The sequence below is a fragment of the Macrobrachium rosenbergii genome, chromosome 37, assembly GCF_040412425.1.
Source record: "Macrobrachium rosenbergii isolate ZJJX-2024 chromosome 37, ASM4041242v1, whole genome shotgun sequence".
Taxonomy (NCBI): Eukaryota; Metazoa; Arthropoda; class Malacostraca; order Decapoda; family Palaemonidae; genus Macrobrachium; species Macrobrachium rosenbergii.
Genome location: NC_089777.1, coordinates 7454999 through 7478998, shown reverse-complemented (window position 1 = coordinate 7478998; position 24000 = coordinate 7454999). Strand labels below are relative to the sequence as shown.

Genomic DNA, 24000 nt, shown 5'->3' with positions numbered 1-24000 from the left:
ACATGAAGAATTATAAGTCAGTGAACATGAAGAATTATAGGTCAGTGAACATACAGAATAGCACAGTGAACATGAAGAATTATAAGTCAGTGAACATGAAGAATTATAGGTCAGTGAACATACAGAATAGCACAGTGAACATAAAGAATACGTTAGTAAATTTCATGAATTGTAGATCAGTGAACATGAAGAATTATAGGTCAGTAAACATGAAGAATTATAGGTCGGTGAACATGAAGAATTATAGGTCAATGAACATGAAGAATTATAGGTCAGTAAACATGAGGAATTATAGGTCAGTGAACATGAAGATCTATAGGTCAGTAAACATGAAGAATTATAGGTCAGTGAACATGAAAAATTATAGGTCAGTGAACATGAAGAATAGCACAGTGAACATAAAGAATACATTAGTAAATTTGATGAATTGTAGATCAGTGAACATGAAGAATTATAGGTCGGTGAACAAAGAATAGGTCAGTGAACATAAAGAATAGGTTAGTGAACGTGAAGAATTATAGGTTAGTGATGGATTACAAGTTAGTGAACATAAAGAATCGGTCAGCGAACATGAAGACTTACAGGTCAGAGAACAATGGATAGGTCAGTGAACATGAAGAACTGTAGGTCAGTAAAACATGAAGAATTAGGTCAGCGAACATGAAGAATAGCACAGTGAATATAAAGAATACGTTAGTAAAAATGAAGAATTGTAGATCAGTGAACACGAAGAATTATAGGTCGGTGAACAAAGAATAGGTCAGTGAATATAAAGAACTGTAGGTCAGTGAACATGAAGAATTAGGTCAGTGAACATAAAGAATATGTTAGTAAATATGAGGAATTGTAGATCAGTGAACATGAAGAATTATAGGTCGGTAAACAAAGAATAGGTCATTGAATATAAAGAACTGTAGGTCAGTGAACATGAAGAAAAGCAAAGTGACCATAAAGAATACGTAAGTATATATGAAGAATTATAGGTCGGTGAACAAAGAATAGGTCAGTGCACATAAAGAATTGTAGGTCAGTGAACATGACGAATAATAGGACAGTGAACATGACGAGTCATAGGACAGAGAACATGACAAATCATAGGACAGTGAACATAAAGAATCACTGGACAGTGAACATAAAGAATCATAGGATAGAGAACATGACGAATCATACGATAGAGAACATGATGAATCATAGGACAGTGAACATGACTAATCATAAGACGGTGAACATAAAGAATGATATGGCAGAGAACTTAACGAATCATAGGACAGTGAGCATGAAGAATTATATGTCAGTGAACATGACGAATCACAGGACAGTGAACATGATGAATCAAATGACAGTGAACATGATGAATTAAAGGACAGTGAGCATGACGAATCATAAGACAGAGAACATGATGAATCATAAGACAGTGAACATGAAGAATTATATGTCAGTGAACATGACGAATCACAGGACAGTGAACATGACGAATCACAGAACAGTGAACATGACGAATCACAGGACAGTGAACATGACGAATCATAGGACAGAGAACATGACGAATCATAGGACAGTGAACATGAAGAATTATATGTCAGTGAACATGACGAATCACTGGACAGTGAACATGACGAATCATAGGACAGTGAACATGATGAATCAAAGGACATTGAGCATGACGAATCATAGGACAGAGAACATGAATCATAGGACAGTGAACATGAAGAATTATGTGTCAGTGAACATGACGACTCATAGGACAGTGAACATCACGAATCATAGGACAGTAAACATAAAGAATCATAAGACAGTGAACATGACGTATCACAGGACAATGAACATGACAAATCACAGGACAGTGAACGTGACGAATCACAGAACAACGAACATGACGAATCACAGGACAGTGAACATGACGAATCATAGGTCAGTGCAGATAAAAACACGAAGGAAAATGTAAAACTAAATAAAATGACTTTCCCTTAATGCTTAAAGAGTAATTGAATAACGTCAGTCTTCATAAGTACAAAATGAAATAAAAACAAAACAAAAGAATTCTGAAAATGATAAATGTGAAGGAAATCTAAAAAATAAAATAAAAAAAATAAGTTAATCCTGTAGAAGGAGGAATTTAAATATGACAAATAAAATCAACTGTCACTGACAAATTGTGAAGAATAAAAGTTAATTCTAACGGACAATGAAATGAGAAAAAACTTTAATTAATTAATCATATCCATGAGGAAATGCGAAAAAAGATAAGAGAAAAAAATCAAATTTAATCTTATCTGAGAAGACAACGTGAAATTAGAAAAAGACAATTTAATCCCATAAGAGATGTACGCCTGCAAATAATAAGAAAGACATGGATAAAACTTAATCCTATTGAAGAGGAAACATGAAAATAAGAGAAAAAACAGAAGCTAATGCTATAATAATAGAAGGAAATGTGAAAATAATAAGAGATAAAGAAATACGGAAGAACCTCTTGCAAAACATCTTTCTCAGGCAATGAGAGAAGTGGAGTTTGATTTTTTTTTTTTTTTACTAATAAGAACACCAAAATTAAAGGAACAACAGAAAATAGATATTTTTCCTCGCAATCTCCATTCCTTCTCATTCTCTGCATGCACAAGCTTACCCGCGACTTTTATTGGGCCGAAACATTTCATTTTAGATGCTCAACCTCGACTTGGCTTTTCCAACTGTTTTTTCGTCAAAAATAAAAAAAAACAATAAAATTGAAGGGAGACAGACACGGCAAAGTCGTCCTTAAACAGGGGCAGTATTATTATTATTATTATTATTATTATTATTATTATTATTATTATTATTATTATTATTATTATTGGAAAGAGAAACCCACAAGATTCCTGTGTATAACTTGTTTACTTGTAAATATTTACATGTTACTTCTAAACTCGAGTACTTTCAGGTCCTAACTGTGACCCTTTTTCAAGAGATGAGGTATTATAGTTACCATCGGTCTGTTGGGCAGGAGACCTAACCTCCAGGTCAGAAGGGTTGATCTTAGCTTCTTTTAATGTTAAAGATCGGCTTATGGGATCTTCTGAGGTAAATCTTTGTTTCCTTCTATCACTTTAATGATCTATCTGATGAGTGTCCCTTCCACTACCCTCCTATGACTGATGTTATTGCTTTTGTATATAAGCCTACTGTTTTTAAAATCCATCCTATGGTCCTTTTCCCAACAATGCCTAGTAGCTATAGCACTCCCTGTGAGTTGAGCTGTACTGCCCTCCTGTGTTCTTGGATTCTAGTCCTTATTCCCCTACCTGTTTCACCCACATATTTGTCTCCACAATTGTTGCAATTAATTATGTATAGTCCCCCTGCATCATCTGCATTACTGTCTTCTCCTTCCAATTTATTTTTACATACTTTGTTTTTACGGTGTTGTCAAAGGTATCCACAAATTTATATTCAATTTCTTTCATTTTTGATGTAATTTGTTTCATTTTAGGCATGTAGGGAGGGAAACTATTTTCTTGTTTTCTGTATTCCATGTACTTTCTGCATTTTCCTGTAAAAATCCTCCTAGCTTTGTTGAGTGCCCTTTTTCTGAACCATTCCGGGTATGCTAATGTATCAAAGCTTTTATCAATGTAATTTATTTCTTTATCTATCTTACAAGGGTCACACGTTCTCATTGCCCTAAGAAATAAACCTGCTAGAACACCCATTTTTATAGCATGACTGTGAAAAAAGAAGAAATGAATATACGAGTTTGTGTGTGTGGGCTTTCTATATGTGCTGAATTCATATCCTATTTCTGTTCTTTCTATCAAGATGTCTATCAAGATGTGGTAAAAATATCATCCACATAACCCATTCAACCTTTCAATTTTAAGTTAGGGACATTAGTGTCCCTAACTTAAAATTGAAAAGTTGGTGGAGATATGTGGATGATATTTTTGCCATTCTGCAGGGTGATGAAAGTGAAATAGAAACTTTTCTAGACGAACTCAATAGTTTTGATAACAACATCCAATTCACTCTAGAAAAAAGTAACAATAATAAACTGCCCTTTTTAGACATCTTGATAGAAAGAAAAGAAATAGGATATGAATTCAGCACATATAGAAAGCCCACACACACACAAACTCGTATATTCATTTCTTCTCTTTTCACAGTCATGCTATAAAAATGGGTGTTCTAGCAGGTTTATTTCTTAGGGCAATGAGAACGTGTGACCCTTGTAAGATAGATAAAGAAATAAATTACATTGATAAAAGCTTTGATACATTACCATACCCGGAATGGTTCAGAAAAAGGGCACTCAACAAAGCTAGGAGGATTTTTTACAGGGAAAATGCAGAAAGTACATGGAATACAGAAAATAAGAAAATAGTTTCCCTCCCTTACATGCCTAAAATGAAACAAATTACATAAAAAATGAAAGAAATTAAATATAAATTTGTGTATACCTTTGACAACACCGTAAAAAACAATGTAAAAATAAATTGGAAGGAGAAGACAGTAATGCAAATGATGTAGGGGGAGTACACATAATTAATTGCAACAATTGTGGAGACAAATATGTGGGTGAAACAGGTAGGGGAATAAGGACTAGAATCCAAGAACACAGGAGGGCAGTACAGCTCAACTCACAGGGGAGTGCTATAGCTAGGCATTGTTGGGAAAAGGACCATAGGATGGATTTTAAAACAGTAGGCTTATATACAAAAGCAATAACATCAGTCATAGGAGGGTAGTGGAAGGGGCATTCATCAGACAGATTAAAGTGATAGAAGGAAACAAAGGATTTACCTCAGAAGATCCCATAAGCCGATCTTTAATATTAAAAGAAGCTAAGATCGACCCTTCTGACCTGGAGGTTAGGTCTCCTGCCCAACAGACCGATGGTAACTACTCACATACCACAAGGGTTAATACCACTGACCATCAGATCAGGATATCAAACCGTCAGAAGGAGATTAACAACTCTCAAGAGAATGGAAACCAGGACAGCCATCATATAAATGACAGCACAGGGAGAAGAAGTTGTTACGGGCTGCTCTAGAAGCAAGAGCCCGTGCTGGCACAAGGCCAGATAAATTTAAAACAACAACAGAAGAAGTTCCAGAAGATTGCTGGGCCCTGAACCAGCCTGACTACCTCATCTCTTGAAAAAGGGTCATAGTTAGGACCTGAAAGTACTCGAGTTTAAAAGTAACATGTAAATATTTACAAGTAAACAAGTTATACACAGGAATCTTGTGGGTTTCTCTTTCCATCTTCAGAAGAAAATTGAAAGAAGTTTTTGTTTGGTTCATTATTATTATTATTATTATTATTATTATTATTATTATACAACAGCTGTCCAAAGTTCACCTCTCATAAATGAAATTTGGACAGATGCAGTGTAATTTACCTGTTGCTACAAAGAATCTCATTCTAGGAATCGAGAAACTACAATTATATTATTATTATTATTATTATTATTATTATTATTATTATTATTATTATTATTATTATTATTATTATACACAGCTGTCCAAAGTTCACTTACAATAAATGAACTTTGGGCAGATGCAGTATAATTTGCCTGTTGCTAGAAAGAATCTCATTCTAGGAATCGAGAAACTACAATTATTATTATTATTATTATTATTATTATTATTATTATTATTATTATTATTATTATTATTATTCTACAGCAGCTGCCCAAAGTTCGCTAGCAATAAATGAACAGTGGACAGCTGCTGTATATTTATTATTATTATTATTATTATTATTATTATTATTATTATTATTATTATTATTATTATTATTATTATTCACAGAGTCAGCCAAACGTCAAAACACAAATACACACATTTTCAAGAGTCTTGTTTTTTCACTGAAACGAAAGTGACGTACCTAAGTACCACGCACTTACCATCACCATTACAATCAAAGCAAAATGCAGATTTCCAACAGTAACAATTCACCCAACAACTGAAGCCACCCATCTCATTCATAATGCACGACAATCTTACGGAAGAAATCAAAAGGCTTCTCGGCTGATCACGAGCTCTCGGAGAATGGAAACCCACGCGAAATACAAACAAGCAAAAAAATGCGCCTAAGTTTCTTCGGCGTACAATCAAGGCCACCGAAAACACATCTATCTTTCAGTGGTCTCGGTATGAAACTGTATAGGCCACGGCCCATGAAAGTTTAACCACGGCCCGGTGGTGGCCTATCATACATCGTTGCCAGAAGCACGATTATGGCTAACTTTAACCTTGAACAAAATAAAAATTATTGAGGCTAGAGGGCTGCAATTGGGTATGTTTGATGATTGGAGGGTGGATTATCAACATACCAATTTGCAGCCCTCTAGCCTCAGCAGTTTTTAAGATCTGGGGGCGGACAGAAAAAGTGCCGACAGAATATAGCGCGGACGGACAGACAAAGCCGGCACAATAGTTTTCTTTTACAGAAAACAAAAATGAAACATTTCAAAACGAGAAATGAAAAGGAAAGACTGATTCATTAAAAGAAACCATTACGGGCTCTTAGGCCCTTAATGGCGAGATCAGCTAGCTTGCAGACAGTTTCTTTCAATAATAAACCTGACGTCAACTGCTTGCAATCACTGACCCCTTTCTCCACTGGAGAAAAATGTTATCCAGCGTCTCCATGAGAAGTTGGCTCGAGATAAATGTAGACATTCTTTTGAGAATTCTCATTAGCAGGTAATCTCAGAGCACCAAGTTCAAAAAGTGGAAAAAGAGGACAAGATCCTCATAATGGTCGGTTTTCATACACGTGTGTGTATGTATGTGTATGTGTGTATATCTATATATATATATATATATATATATATATATATATATATATATATATATATATATATATATATATATATATATATATATATATATATATATATATATGACTAAAATATTTTCTGTTAAAACAGAAATACATCAAATGAAAGGAGCCCATATAAACACCACACGGGTAGAAAGTTATAGCTATAACTTTCCTTTCATTAGAGAGAGATATACTGTGTGTGTATATATATATATATATATATATATATATATATATATATATATATATATATATATGAAGAATCTACTAGTCACTTTGTATCAGATGCGTATGTAGTAATTTATTAGCCACAATTGTCAGAGGATGATGCGTATGACCGTGCCAGGTGGAGGACTGTCAGAAACATCGACCCCACATTCAAGTAGGAAAAGATGCAGCGAAAGAAGAAGAGGATTTCTCATGGCCTTACACTGAAAAGTTGACCCAAAAAAATATTTTTACAGTTCAGTTGCTGTTTTCTTTCATAGGCTTCAGTTTTCTAAGATGTATTCAGTTCCTCATTAAGACTGGGCTCGTAATTACTATAAACTGTGCATACGCATGAATTTATATATATATATATATATATATATATATATATATATATATATATATATATATATATATATATATATATATATATATATATATATATATACGTAATTATAGTCACATTAACACGTGATTTCCCTATCACAATCACCACAGGTAAAAGAGACAAGAGACTGGTTTAGGTCCTTGTGGTGACATGTGACTATATATATACGTGTGTGTGTATATATATATATATATATATATATATATATATATATATATATATATATATATATATATATATATATATATATATATATATATATATATATATATACATATACAGTATATGATGAATGTCAAATGGCTACATCAAACATTTCTGCTTATGGTGCACGCGCAACTTGCCACTCCGAAAACCAACAAGGTATAGATAATATTTTTCATAAAATCTAACGCGTAAAACTTGCCCAATACAGTTACAGTAACCTCAGCTACAAATGCGGCCATTTGTTCCAGATACGTGACATGAAAAAGCTTGTAATTCAGTGCTACATCGCCACTGCAAAAGAGAGGGAAAACCACATTACCTCTAGAGAGATTAGAAAAAAACTTTTAAAATCTGTGAAATCTACTGAAAAAAATTTCACCAGACGTTACTGTAAAAAAGAAGTATAAGGACACCATAAAAAGCACATACATGTACCCCAATTGTAAAAAAAAAAAGCAAAAATGCGCCCAAGTTTCTTCAGCACAATCGAGTTTTCTGTACAGCATATATGCTGTATGAAACTCGGCTGCGGCCCATGAAACTCTCAGCCGCGGCCCATGAAATTTTCAGCCACGATCATGGCTAACTTTAACCTTAAATAAAATACGAAAAAAACTAGTGAGGGTTGAAGGCTGCAGTTTGGTAAGTTTGATGATTGGAGGGTGGATGATCAACATACCAATCTGCAGCCCTCTAGCCTCAGTAGTTTTTAAGGTCTGAGGGCGGACAGAATAAGTGCCGACAGATAGACAAACAGCCATTTCAATAGTTTTCTTTTATAGAAAACTGAAACTTTCCCTCTACAGACGTAAAAAAAAAAACTTAAAAATCTGTGAAATCTACTGGAAAAAAATTCACCTGACGTTACTGTAAAAAAAAAAATTTAAGGACACCGTAAAAGCAAATAAATGTACCCCAATTGTAAAAAAAAATTGAAGAATCCCTGTACCGTAAATGTAAATAAAAAACTATCACACCACTGTAAGAAAAACCCCTACAATGCCAATGGAAAAAAAAAACAGGTCCCAGTAACGCCACCATAAAAACGAAATCCCTGTACCGTGAATGTAAAAAAAAACTATCAAACCACTGTAAGAAAAAACCATACAATATCCAAAAAATCCATGTAACGCTACTAAAAAAAATCCCTGTACCGTGAATGCAAAAAAATATCAAGCCAATGAAAGAAAAAAAACCCTACAACGCCAATGAAAAAAATAGTCCCAGTAACGCCACCATAAAAAAAAATCCCTGTACTCTGAATGTGAAAAAAACTATCAAACTGTGAGAAAAAACCTACAACGCCAATGAAAAAAGAAAAAAATCCCAGTAACGCCACTATAAAAAAATCCCTGTACAATGAATGTAAAAAACTATCAAAGCACTGTAAGAAAAACCTCCTACAACGCCAATGAAAAGAGAAACAAGTCCCAACAACGCCACTATAAAAAAAAATCCCTGTACCGTAAATGTAAATAAAAAAAACTATCTCACCACTGTAAGAAAAGCTGCTATAATGCCAATAAAAAAAAAAGTCCCAGTAACGCCAAGTAGAAAAAAATCCCTGAACCGTTAACGTAAAAAAGCTATCTAACCAATGTAAGAAAAACCTTCTATAATGCCAATGAAAAATAAACACAAAAAAGGTCCCAGTAACGGCACTATAAAAAAAAATTCCTGTAACGTGAATGTAAAAAAAACCTCTCATCACTGTAAGAAAAAACCCAACAATGTCCCTGTGTCGTGAATATAAAGAATATCTCACCACTGTGAGAAAAAACCTACAATGTCCCTGTACCGTGAATGTAAAAATACCCTCACCATTGCTGTGAGGAAAAAACCCTACGATGTCCCTGTACTGTGAATGTAAAACAAACTCACTACTGTGAAAAAAAACTTACAATGTACAGGGGCATCGTAAGATTTTTTCTCACCACTGCAAGAAAAAACCCTACAATGTCCCTGTACAGTGAATATAAAAAAAAATTTCACCACTGTGATAAAAAAAAACACCTACAATGTCCCTGTACCGTAAATGTAAAAAAAATCCTTACCACTGTGAGAAAAAAACCCTACAATGTCCCTGTACCGTGAATGTAAAAAAAACTCACCATTGTGAGGGAAAACCCCTACAGTGTCCCTGTATCGCAGTGATTCTTAAACTGGGGGGCGCGCCCCCCTAAGGGGGCGGCAGAAGCTTACAGGGGGGCGCAAGCAAGGTTGCCAGATAGTGCCTATCTTTTTTATTTTTAAATTCTGTTTTCTGATTATTATCTCAAAACATGCCAAAAATTCAAAATATAAGTCAATTTTCATTTCAAGTCTCATTTATGAATTGAAATATAGAACACTGCATACTTATAAAAAATTTAACACCAATAAAACAAAAATCTATCATTCATCCACATATTCTTATAAGCAAATAGGCAACATAGTGTTTACAGTTTATAGTTGGCAAAAATTTCAGGGTGGGGGCCGTGGGATCTATACATAATGCAGAAGGGGGGCGCAAGACAAAAAAGTTTAAGAACCACTGATGTATCGTGAACGTAAAAAGCCTCTCACCACTGTAAGAAAAAAACCTACAATGTCCATGTACCGTAAATGTAAAAAAAAAAACTCACCGCTGTGAGGGATAACCCCTACAATGTCCCTGTACCGTGAATGTAAAAAATCACCACTGTGAGAAAAGACCTTACAATGTACAGGGACATTGTAAGGTTTTTTCTCACCACTGTAAGAAAACACCTGCAATATCCCCGTACCGTGAATATACAAAAAAAATTTCACCACTGTGATAAAAAACACCTACAATGTCTCTGTACCGTGAACGTAAAAAAAAAAAAAAAAACTTACCATTGTGAGAAAAAACCCTACAATATCCCTGTACCTTGAATGTAACAAAGAAACTCATCACTGTGAGGGAAAACCCCTACCAATGTCCCTGTACCGTGAATGTGAAAAAAAAAACTCTCACCACTGTAAGAAAAAACTCTACAATGTCCCTGTACCGTGAATGTAAAAAAACTCACCACTGTGAGGGAAAACCCCTACAATGTCCCTGAACCGTGAATGTGAAAAACTCACCACTGTGAGAAAAAAATTTACAATGTCCCCGTACCGTGAATGTAAAAAACACTCTCACTACTGTAATAAAAAAACATACAATGTCCCTGTACCGTGAATGTAAAAAAAAATCACCACTATGAGAAAAAAAACCTACAATGTCCCTGTACCGTGAATGTAGGAAAACTCACCACTGTGAGGAAAAAAACCCACAATGACAATGATAAAAAAACTAAAAATACCCAGTAACGCCACTTTAAAAACATCAGATCATAAACAAAAATACTCCCGTCCAGAAGGGCATTCCGTTCCATTAGGGCTGGATGCAATGAATTTACGTCTCCCCGTAGGTAATGGGAAAAGCCGTTTCATAAACAGCAGTTAGCATAATAGCCTCAACGGGGACTGTCACGTCGAAAATATGATTTAGGTCCTGGCCAGAGATAAAAAGGGGTATGGATTTTCCATGAATAGCTTTCGGTAGTTCAGATAGAGCCACTCCTCGTAAGGGGGTATTGGAATTAGAATATAGAATTTAGGCCAAAGGCCAAGCGCTGGGACCTATGACATCATTCAGCGCTGAAACGGAAATGGACAGTGAGAAGGTTTGAAAGGTGTGACAGGAGGAAAACCTCGCAGTTGCACTAAGAAACAATTGCTAGAGAAGGTGGAAAGTCAGATGGAAGAAAGAGAATATGAACGTAGATACAGTAAAAGGAATGAAAGCGGTTGCAGCATCTAGCTACACCCAATTTTTTATTAGCCTTTTACTTAACCTCCATCACCGCTACCTCTCTTCCAACCCCTCTTTGCAATGTCTGAAACACTGAATGGCTGGAAGGGTCCAGGTGCTTGGCTTTGTGGCCGAATTATCATAAATCATAAATCATAACCACAACCAGTGATAGGCCACCAATGTTGTAATTGACTAGTGTGGTATATTATTATCACCACAGGAAAAAAACCGACGCCAATAAGAATATTATAACAATTATTATTATTTTTGTCGTTGATATAATACTGTTCTATAGTAAACGTGAATCTACAAATGTACCTGCCGTTGAAATTCGACTAGATTAAAACAAAATTCAAATTTAATCAGCTAAGACGAATGTCACAGAACAAAAAATCCGTTTGAAATTCTCTCTCTCTCTCTCTCTCTCTCTCTCTCTCTCTCTCTCTCTCATCCTCACTTCTGGCCGCATGACACATCATCCTTTAACCAATTTCATATCGACAGCAATAAAATATAAGCTCGTGAATCTAAGCTTTGCAATCAGTTTCTCCCTTCGATTTCCACAGACGAGACGGAGGCTAATATCTCGGATCTGTATATTTTTATTGAGTTTCTTTTTTTTTTGTCATTTTACTTCACGGGCATTACATTTTAATCATTCACAAATATTTCTACTTCGTTCACGTTGTCGTTTCAGTTTATTCAGAAGTATTTCTTTAGTTTACAAGATAATAATACATTAGGTGCTCATTAATTTATTGAAAAAAACTGGAGTCAAATTAATAAAATCACTCTCCGTAATGAATAATATGAGTTTACTGACTTACTGGACTAGAACGAAAAAAAAAACAACATTTTACATCAAATTGGACAGATGAATCCTAGAATTGCTTTCATTAAAAACGTAAAAACGCTCCAACACAAAGTAGTGAAGAAAAATCCTGTACCGTGTCAAAAAAAATCCATAGGAAAACATATCACACACAGAGTCAATGTCTATGAAAAATCAGAAAAAAAATACCTAATACCTTATTCAAGGGGAGAGAGAGAGAGAGAGAGAGAGAGAGAGAGAGAGAGAGAGAGAGAGAGAGAGAGAGAGAGAGAGAGAGAGACGAAACTAACTTATTAAAGGGAACCAGATGATAGGGACTGATGTCCTTTGCACTTGACTGACCTTACACGGCCAATGTGCTTGCAAGCACTTGCAGCTCGAAGTTGTGAGCCATGCAATGCATAGATTAAGTGTTGCCCTGCCATGCAGTGTTGGAAAGTGCAGTGCAAGTGATACACAATAACAAGAGTTGCATTATTATTATTATTATTATTATTATTATTAATTATTGGAGAAACAAATCCACGGTTATGGATGGGTACATATATTTAAATATAGATCTCTTCAGAGAGCTTTCGGGAATCTGTTAAGGGGAATCGAACAGATTCCCGAAAGCGGTCTGCGGAGATTTATTTTCAAATATATATACCCCTCCATAACTGTGGATTTGATTCTCTATTTCAAGACTTGTGCTACTATGAGTATCTTATTATTATTATTATTATTATCATTATTATTATTATTATTATTATTATTAAATATGACTGCTGAAACAACACCACTGATTTTGTATGGAATCTTTACTTTTTGGCGAATGATTCTAATTCCTTCAGTGAAATAAACATCCAGGGGATATTTATGAAGCATAATTAAACAAGCACAGGGCTCAGAATTTTTTCACACACCACTGCCCATCTGCTATTGCCGGGAGGTATACTGAAAGAAATATTTAGGAGAGGCACATTCAATACAGTACATACCCCTTCACCCCCCAACCCCTGGGAGACGGACAAATGTATGCGTGAGACGTCTTTGCCTGTACCTCATATAAATATACTTCATAAAAACCATTTGTATTTACCAGATAGTACGTTTTTCTTCAGAAAACGTACTATCTGGTAAATACAAATGGACATTTATGAAGTATATTTATATGAGGTACAGGCAAAGACGTCTCACGCATACATTTGTCCGTCTCCCAGGGGTTTATTTGCCAGATAATCCTTTAGACATTCACTCCACTCTTTTCCCTTCTGAAGAAAAAAACTCATTATTTGGCGTATAAGGTTATTTAAGACATTCCTCCACTCCACTCTTTCCTTTTCTTCAGAAAGGAAAGAGTGGAGTGAATGTCTTAAATGGCCTCTTATACGCCAAATAATGAGTTTTTCTTCAGAAGGGAAAGAGTGGAGTGAATGTCTAAAGGATTATCTGGCAAATAAAGGTTCTGCACAGAATCAAACTTCTTTAAAAGAGGGTCCACTTCTCTCTAGTTTCACGAGACAACAGAGTCACCCTTTTGTAGGCTTTCAGGGAGCTGGCAAGAAGGATTTCTTATAAGAGAAAATTACAGCATCCTAACCATTTCTTCTTCGAGAAAATTAAAGCATCCTCAGGATTTCTTTTTAGAAAAAATTACAGCATTTTCAGGATTTCTGAGAGAAAATTAAAGCATCCTCAGGATTTCTTCTTAGAGAAAATTACAGCATTTCAAGATTTCTGAGAGAAAATTAAAGCAACCTCAGGATTTCTTCTCAGAGAAAATTAAAGCATCCTAAGGATTTCTTCTTAGAGAAAATTAAAGCAACCTAAGCATTTCATCTGAGAGAAAATTACACCAACCTCAGGATTTATTATAAGAGAAAATTAAAGCATCCTAAGGATTTCCTCTTCGAGAAAATTAAAGCAACCTCAGGATTTCTTCTTGGAGAAAATTACAGCATCCTCAAGATTTCTTCTTAGAGAAAATTAAAGCAACCTAAGGATTTCTTCTTAGAGAAAATTAAAGCATCCTAAGGATTTCTTCTTAGAAAAAAGTTAAGGCATCCTCAAGCTTTCTTCTTTGACAAAATTAAAGCAACCTCAGGCTTTCATCTTAGAGAAAATTAAAGCATCCTCAGGATTCCTTCTTAGAGAAAATAAAAGCAACCTCAGGATTTCATCTTAAGAGAAAATTAAAGAAAACTAAAGCAAGATCAGGATTTCTTGCAGAAATTTAAAGCAGCATAAGGATTTCTTCCTAGAGAAAATTAAGCAACCTCTGGATTTCTTTTTTAGAGAAAATTGAAGCATCCTAAGGATTTCGTCTTAGAGAAAATTAAAGCAACCTAGGATTTTTTCTTAGAGAAAATTAAAGCAACCTCAGGATTTCTTCTTAGAAAAATTAACGCAACCTAAGAATTTCTTCTTAGAGAAAATTAAGCAACCTCAGCATTTCTTATGGGAGAATATTAAAACATCCTAAGGATTCCATCTTAGAGAAAATTAAAATATCCTAAGCATTTCTTCTTAGAGAAAATTAAAGAATCCTAAGGATTTCTTCATAGAGAAAATTACAGCATCCTAAGGATTCTTCTTAGAGAAAATTAAAATAGCCTAAGCATTTCTTCTTAGAGAAAATTAAAGAATCATAAGGATTTCTTCTCAGAGAAGATTACAGAAAACTAAGGATTTCTTCTCAGAGAAAATTAAAGCAACCTCAAGATTTCTTCTTAGAGAAAATTAAATCATCCTAAGGTTTTCTTCTTAGAGAAAATTAAAGCATAATAAGGATTTCTTCTTAGAGAAAATTAAAGCATAATAAGGATTTCTTCCTTGAGAAAATTAAGCAACCTTGGGATTTCTTTTTTAGAGAAAATTGAAGCATCCTAAGGGTTGCGTCTTAGAGAAAATTAATGCAACCTAGGGATTTTTTCTTAGAGAAAATTAAAGCAGCCTCAGGATTTCTTCTTAGAAAAATTAACGCAACCTAAGAATTTCTTCTTAGAGAAAATTAAAGCAACCTCAGGATTTCTTATGAGAGAATGTTAGAGCATCTTCAGGATTTTCTTCCTAGAGAAAATTGAAGCTTCCTAAGGATTTCTTCTTGGAGAAAATTAAAGCATCATAAGGATTTCTTCTTAGAGAAAATTAAAGTAAATCTTCAAAATTAAAGCATCTTCAGGATTTTCTTCTTAGACCACATTAAAGCAACCTCAGGATTTCTTCTTAAAGAAAATTTAAACCTCAGGATTTCTTCTTAGAGAAGATTAAAGCAACCTCAGGATTTCTTCTTAGAGAAAATTAAAGCAACCTCAGTATTCGTCTTAGAGAAAATTAAAGCATTTTCAGGATTTTCTTCTTAGAAAACTAAAGCAACATCAGGATTTCTTCTTAGAGAAAAGTAAAGCATCCTAAGGATTTCTTCTTAAGATAAAATTAAAGCATCCTAAGCATTTCTTCTTAGAGAAAATTAAAGCATCCTAAGGATTTCTTCTTAGAGAAAATTAAAGCAGCCTCCTGATTTCTTCTTAGAAAGAATTAAAGCAACCTCAGGATTTCCTCTTAGGAAAATTAAAGCATCCTAAGAACAGGTGTGTGAGAAGAGACAACTGTAAACGGATGAAAACTAAAAGGCAGAAAATAACCGAAGGTGTTCTGTCACGAGCCCCTAGTAACTCCTACAGCGTTCTGCTCAAGGCGTACTGTAGGCGGTAACACCTGACGAGAGTCACAGGCTGTGAACCACACATCAAACAGTATCAGAGTTTGCAAACCAAAGAAATAAGGACGACAAACTATGCAACATGCAGTTTTTGGGGATGCAACCCAAACAACAGAAAGAAACAGACCATAAAACATGCATTGTAGCTACAAGCGTTGCAAACAATGTAATACAATGGCAAGGCTTGCAAACCATGCAAAGCGCGACATAAAAATTCGTAAACTATTCATTACATCGTATGAGTACTTTGCAAGGCCTGTAAATTATGCAATAGCCATTGGAGAAGGGTGCAACACATAGGATGCAACACAAACGATACTAGCAGGCTGCAAAACCTATGCTTATCCAGCATTCTGTACACGATTCCTACACGTTCCGAACTACGAAATCCTGCTTGTTAGTAAAACGGCCTACCGCCTCCTCCCCCCAAAATGGGCCCACAACAAACCTCTCCCCCAAAACCACCCCTCCTCCCGAAACCAACCAACCCACCCACCACCAAAGTGGAAATTACGACGCATACTAAACATTCCTTAATGAGTTTGCCGTCACGGGCGTATATCCTCGGCGGAGAATTACAAGTAAACAACCAGTTTTGCGAGTACACACACACAAACAAGCAAACGCCATCCCGTGCATAGATAAGTAAACACGCATAGACAACGCTGGTGCGCCCATAACCACTTCTCTCTGGCGCGGGTGCCGCCATTAGGCCGACCTCAAATGACCCACCATCCACATCTCTCTCTCTCTCTCTCTCTCTCTCTCTCTCTCTCTCTCTCTCTCTCTCTCTCTCTCTCTCGTTCTTTTCTAGCATTATAGTTTTCTCTAGCCTGTTAGCTCTAGTATCATTTTCTCTCTCTCTCTCTTTCTCTTCTCTAGTATATTTTTTCTTCTCTCTCCTGTTTGTTCTATTATAATTTCTCTCTCTCTCTCTCTCTCTCTTGTTCTTTTCTAGTATTGTATCTTTCTCATTCGTTCTCTCGTTTGTTCTAGTATAATCTCCTCTCTCTCTCTCTCTCTCTCTCTCTCTCTCTCTCTCTCTCTCTCTCTCTCTCTCTCTCTCTCTCTCCCTGTTCTATTCTAGTATTGCAATTTCCTCCTTCTCTGGTCTGTTCTCAGATTATTTCTCTCTCTCTCTCTCTCTCTCTCTCTCTCTCTCTCTCTCTCTCTCTCTCTCTCTCTCTTCATTCCAATAATTGTTATACCAAGTGTGTGTTTGTTCGTCTTTCGCTTTCCTCTGTTCCTCGCAAACATCTAATTTATCATCATGCAAACACAACAGCATCTGTTGCAAATGATTTCACGACCGTCTACGTATTTCCTTGTCTCATTGGTTTGCCTTCAAATTTTATTTAAATAATTAGTCTTGTCCTCTTAAATGACCCATCTATCGAAGTTAGATAGTTTATAAAATTACCGGTGTCTTAATACATGCGTCTGTCTGTCTCCCTGTTCATAAGATGTCTCAAAAGGTTTTCTGTTTGTGTGTGTGAGAGAGAGAGAGAGAGAGAGAGAGAGAGAGAGATGCGTCTGTCTATCTGCCTGTCCATATCTCAGAAGGTTACTGATGGCTTTGAGTGAAATTCTGTGTGAGAGAGAGAGAGAGAGAGAGAGAGAGAGAGAGAGAGAGAGAGAGAGAGAGAGAGAATGCCAAAGATGTTACACGAAAAACATACTAAAACAATTCAATAAAAATAAAAAAAAAAAGTAATTTTGTAACCAAAAATATTCTGACGTCGATCCAAATCCTAAAGTCTGGAACAAAAACAAAGATATATGCATACATACATACACACACACACACACACAGCCAATATATATATATATATATATATATATATATATATATATATATATATAGACAATATATATATATATATATATATATATATATATATATATATATATATATTAAGACTTTTAACGAACTATGTGGTGGCCTGTGAAAAGGTGTATCCGATGCAGGTGGCATTTATGTTGACGTTGGTGGTTTCCGCAATTGGATACAACGGGTATCTGACGCGTTCATCTCTGCCTTCTGACCATGGCCAAAATGCATGGAGACAACGTAACAGATTGACGGAAGCTTTGTGATATCTGTGGTGTCTGAAGGCAGAATCCCCCGATCACTGAACCCGACGGTGTCGTCACGCTTCCGGGGAGGGGTTATTAAGTGAGTGCGTGCATATGTGCACTCTCTAATGGTATATTATGAGAGGAACATACAATGTCTATTCACTTCGATTTGTGGCTCTTTGAGCTGTATTAGTGTATAGGAACAGCCACTGTGAGGAACGGTTTCCATGCATCCATAGAATGTGAGTAAGATGACTCATTAACTCTTATATCTTTTCTGACATTATGTGAAATATATCCACTTTACATTGCAGTGAAACTCCTCTGTTCTCCATTATGCAATTTTCCGTTTTAAATGTCGATTTCTTTATACACCATTTTAAGTTTTAATATATACTATGTTTTTTTAACAGGAATTCTGGGTTCGTCCAGTGAGGATGAATATTTTGGGAGTGGTGTTCTTTTAACATACTATATGACATTTCTTTTCGTCTAGAGTAATTATGAACTTTTTATTTTGTTTGGTGACCAGGGTGTTAGTCACTAGTACTGGTTGGTCTAGAATCATTAATTCGATTGATTGCGAGTCTGAGTTTCCTCTAGTTATGACTTCCATTTTTATGGGGTGTGAGACACTCCATTTCATGACCGTACCTTCTGCTGAAATGCTTTCGTTAAATTTGCAAAAAAGTCTAGTTTTGTGTCTCGGCGTTTTATTCCAGTAGGCCTTTGTCTGAGGGTAGATACAGGGAGAGGAGTCGACGAGAGAGAAAGAGTGTCCTGACCCAATGCTGGCCATTGCTACCGGAGGATCTCAGGGATGTAAGATGATGTTACGCTGTTCTTAAAACAGATGCAGTAAGAGATTAGGACCCTAATTGACCTTGTTGAGGGATATATATATATATATATATATATATATATATATATATATATATATATATATATATATATATATATATATATTATTATATATCAACATATATATCAATTATATGTTATTCCTTCAACAAGGTCAATTAGGTCCTAATCTCTCTCTCTCTCTCTCTCTCTCTCTCTCTATATATATATATATATATATATATATATATATATATATATATATATATATATATATATATATATATATATATATATATGTAGAATCTACTGGTCACTTTTACCAGACACATATGTAATTCTAATAGCCACAATGCCCTCTTAACTTCTCGAATTCTTTTCGCTTTTTTGGATATGCATATCCAAAAAAACGCGAAGAAATCTGAGAAGTTAAGAGGGCATTGTGGCTATTAGAATTATATATATATATATATATATATATATATATATATATATATATATATATATATATATATATATATATATATATATATATATATATATATAGGGTTGTGAAAAGAACCGTTTTTTTCATTTCGTGTTTTTTTTTTCAGGAAAAAAAACATTTTTTTGTGTTTTTTTCGTTTTTTTTCTTTTTCCCCAATTTTTCATGTTCTGGACCTTCCTGGTGATCCTGCTAATACTTAATATGGACATAAGATATTTTTTAAGACTTCCACCTTCCTTCTAGATTAGAGGACTCGTTAAAATAATGATATTAAGGGGAAAAATGCTTCTTTAATGGATAATTAGAACCTGAGATATATGAAGTATTACTAAGAATTTCACTTACAGTCTCAAAATATAATGGTGTTTTTGCTAGCTATTTGAGTATGATGATATCTGCTTTCTTTTATTGCTGAATTTTTATGAAAAACAATTTTCTTTTGAGATCAAAATGTGAAACAATGAAATAGCCCTATGAAATTAAATGAAGAAAATTTAAATAAAAAATGCTCTTGAAGTTACAGCACAAGGAGATAAGTTTTATAGATATATAATGTGACCATTATAATATAGCCTATAGGGCCTAACATAAAAATGATAATTTTTGTCATTCAATGAAATCTGAACATGAAGCATTTAAAATAAAGGCATCCACTCATAAAAGGTTTTCCTAAAGCTTTGAATTTTTTATGGATGTCATTTATCATAAGCTATAAAGAACAAAAGCAAGACCTTCATTAGATGCTTCAGCCATGAAAAGAAATACATTATACTGTATACATTTCTACAGAAAAAGAAACACTCAACTGAAAATGCTCTTTGAAATCACACTGTCAATATAAACTAAAAAAAAAATATATTTCATTTTCGCCAATACTGATAAGTTTTTCAATTATTGATAAAAAAGAAACGCTGACCCTGCATCTCTTTCACAAAACTTAAAAGAAAGGTACAGACAGTTTACACTGAAACAAAACATTAACTTTGGCCCAAAAGTATTAATGAAACTGTCTCTCAAAAAGGTTAAACTTTCTAGTCTGAATTGGTATCATTGCCTGACGAGTGATCTAGTTCGGAACTTAAATCTTCTTCCGAGTCTTCTTAAGAATAATCCTGGAGTGTAGATTTATCCTTTAAGCTTGATGCAGAGGAGCATCTCGAAGATGATGGCTTTTCTTTTTGTGAAAGGGGAGCATCTGCTAATATTGATGGCTGTGGAGTAGAAGTTCGATGAAGTTTTTCATCTTATGTCAAATGATGAGCGACATATACAAGTCTGGCAGCCCTATCTGTTGATAGACGGTTGCGATCAGAGGAATGGATATGCGAGTGGCGACTGAATGACCGTTCAACCGAGGCACTGGTTGGGGGCAAATTTAATATTCCAGTAGCCACTTTTGAAAGTTGTGTGGCTGCACATACCATTCCACCATGAGGCAGGGCTACACTGGTCCACACTTTGCCAGATGAAGGGTTTACTAAATAATTTTTCCTTTGTCCTAAACTCGGCTATTTCTCCCAAAACCTTTTTCTCATCTATACTTGGCATCCTTAAAGCTACTTCATTTGCAAATTGATCGCATCAACTGCCTCTTCATCACTTATGTGACATCCTCTATAACGGGGGTCCAATGAGTTAGCAGCCAGGTGAACTTTCTCTACAATCCACTCTCGTCCCTTGGGGACAACTTCTTTAAGGAGAGATTCCTCACTTCGGAGGACTGGAGAGTTTGGCAACTGCTCATCAAAGGAACTTTGCAAATCATGAAAAACCTTCATGACAATTGAAAGATACTGATCATTGCCTTCAGTCATAGTTATTGCAGTTGCTACTGGTTTTAGTAACTGAAGATATCCTGCAATCTTGTCCCAGAAAACTTCTGAGAGTAGAGTATCCAGTGAATGATTTGCACTAGTTTTTTCTGACCCTTTCTTAGCCTCCTCATCAATTGCCAACTTCTGTAGTGTATGCTTGTTTTCTTGAATTGACTGCATGCAGTGAATGATTGACCCCCATCTAATTTTCACAGGGAGTTTCAGAGAAGTTTTGGCCTCATTTCCTTCACTTTGCAATTTCCTAAATATGGTCAAGAGTTTTTGACTATTCTTAATGTGCTTTACAAGATTAGTACATTCCTTTTGTATCGACTCAATAAAACTCAATCTCATATGGTTGAGGTGAATTTTTCTAATACCATAATTTCTATTTTCACACAGATTTTTTCTCTAGTGCTAAATTGCCTTGTTACCCAAGCTTAGAGTATCTTTGTCAGAATAACATTAGCATGAATGAATGTGCTATGTATGACAGTTGGTATCTTATGGTAATATTGAGTATGTAATTTGATTTATTTTGCCAAACAAGAAGATCTAGTACATGTAATAATTTTTAAAAATTTCAATCATACCCAGATGCATAATAAATTACAGGGAATAATTGTATGTGTATATTATGGATAATATAAGCACAGTTAGACATTTTGTGTGGCTTAGCATAATAAATTACAGGAATAATTGTATGTGTATATTATGGATAATATAAGCACAGTTAGACATTGTGTGGCTTAGGAAGCAACAGAATGTGAAAAAATGCAGAAAATTAGAAAAACAATTTTATTTTGTTTTATTTTTTTTTCGTTCTAAAACGTTTGTTTATATATATATATATATATATATATATATATATATATATATATATATATATATATATATATATATATATATGTGTGTGTGTGTGTGTGTGTGTGTGTGTGTGTGTGTGTGTGTGTGTGTGTGTGTATAAATAAATGATTAAGCGTCATTCCTACTACTTAAGTCACAAACCTCTCAAAATGAAAGTAACAATTTCCCTAATCTGTAAATGCCAAGAACTTTTTCTTGATTCTGCAGTAACCAACGTGAGGTATTCATGTCATTTAGAATATAGAATTCGGGCCAAAGGCTAAGCGCTGGGACCTACTAGGTCATTCAGCACTGAAACGGAAATTGACTGTGAAAAGGTTTGAAAGGTGTATCAGGAGGAAAACCTCGCTGTTGCACTATGAATCAATTGTTAAGAGAGGGTGGAACGTAATAATGAAGACAGGTAATATGAACTGGGGTGCTGTAAAAGGAATGAAAGGGCATTCATGTCATATGAAGATAATTCAGATAATATTTTTGTTCTAATCTTGAAGCGCTGTTAAACAAAGTAAAAGATATTTTGGAAGGGTAACCGTGAATAACCCTCTCAAAGCTTGCACTGCCGTTGCCAAGCGAATATCTCCCAAAAGCAATCAACTGATCGCGTTTAAAGTAATATGTTATCAGAAGTTTATTCCGTCGTGACTGTCTACTACTAAGTTTCACGCCTGTAATAGGAAATCCTTCTGGCCAGTGATGTGATCTCACGATTCAAGTACTTCAATAATTTTGCCGTATGAATTATCACCGTGTTCTGGAGGAGAAAAAAAAAGGTACAAGGAATCATACAACAACTTAATTAATCTCTATTTGTGTTCTGAACCGGCAAGTATAATTTCGTTGAAGCTGTTAGCTGTTGAATAAATTTAGCTGTTGAACACAACCAGGAATCGCGAGCTTGGTTTAGAAGCTGGAAATTCGAAGCCGTGCGGAGGCTGGAACTTCCGATAGAAATGAGCGGATAAGACTGACCCAAAACATACTTAAAAAGAGAATTTTGGTTCTTACTAAAACAGCAGATGTCTACTGAATGGATAGACTGTAAATAGATTTCTAGATTTTAGGCATACATGCCAAGCACTGGGGCAACTAAGGCCACTCAGCAATGAGACGGAAACTGACAGTGAAAAGGTTTGAAAGGTGTAACAGGAGGAAAACCTCACAGTGGCACTATGAATCAATTGTTAGGAGAGGATGGACAGTAAGATGGAAGAAAGAGAATATGAACGGAGGTACAGCAAACGGAATGAAAGTAGTTGCAGCTAGGGGTCGAAGGGACGCTGCAAAGAACCTAAGTAATACATACATTGCACCGCATGAGGTGCACGTAATAAGGTTCCATTTCATAATGATTATTTTTGTAGTTTGAGATGCATTATACCTTCATAATCCGAATTATATATTCGTATTTACAATAATCGAAAACTCTCAAAAGGAAAGAATAAATACATTGCTGAGAAAAGGATGCTCAGACGAAAAGGAACTGCTGGAATAAAATCAAAACAATCATCTCTTCAAAGAGCAAATGCGATAATGTGTTAAAGCCTAGAGAGAGAGAGAGAGAGAGAGAGAGAGAGAGAGAGAGAGAGAGAGAGAGAGAGAGAGAGAGAGAGAATCTTGCCAAAATTAAAATAGCACCAATATGCCAGGAGAGAGAGAGAAGAATCATGCCAAAATTGAAACAACGAACAAATATGCCAGGAGAGAGAGAGAGAGAGAGAGAGAGAGAGAGAGAGAGAGAGAGAGAGAGAGAGAGAGAGAGAGAGAGACCTTCATTACAAATAAGACAACGTACGAAAGACCACACACCACAGGGGGGGAAGACAACGTACGAAAGACCACACACCACAGGGAGAGAGAGAGAGAGAGAGAGAGAGAGAGAGAGAGAGAGAGAGAGAGAGAGAGAGAGACCTTCATTACAAATAAGACAACGTACGAAAGACCACACACCCAGGGGAAGA

General features: G+C 35.2%; 2 protein-coding genes across 2 annotated transcripts in view; one reads left to right on the top strand and one right to left on the bottom strand.

The window, feature by feature from the left end:
* The window catches only part of LOC136825292 (neurotrimin-like), a 1287566-nt gene that overhangs the window by 1176125 nt on the left and 87441 nt on the right, over positions 1–24000 (bottom strand). The window lies entirely within an intron of this gene.
* LOC136825109 (uncharacterized) lies at positions 3–1386 on the top strand. The gene is made up of 2 exons (XM_067081151.1): positions 3–413; positions 1267–1386. The coding sequence occupies exons 1-2, from the start codon at positions 3–5 to the stop codon at positions 1384–1386; spliced, it is 531 nt and encodes a 176-aa protein (XP_066937252.1).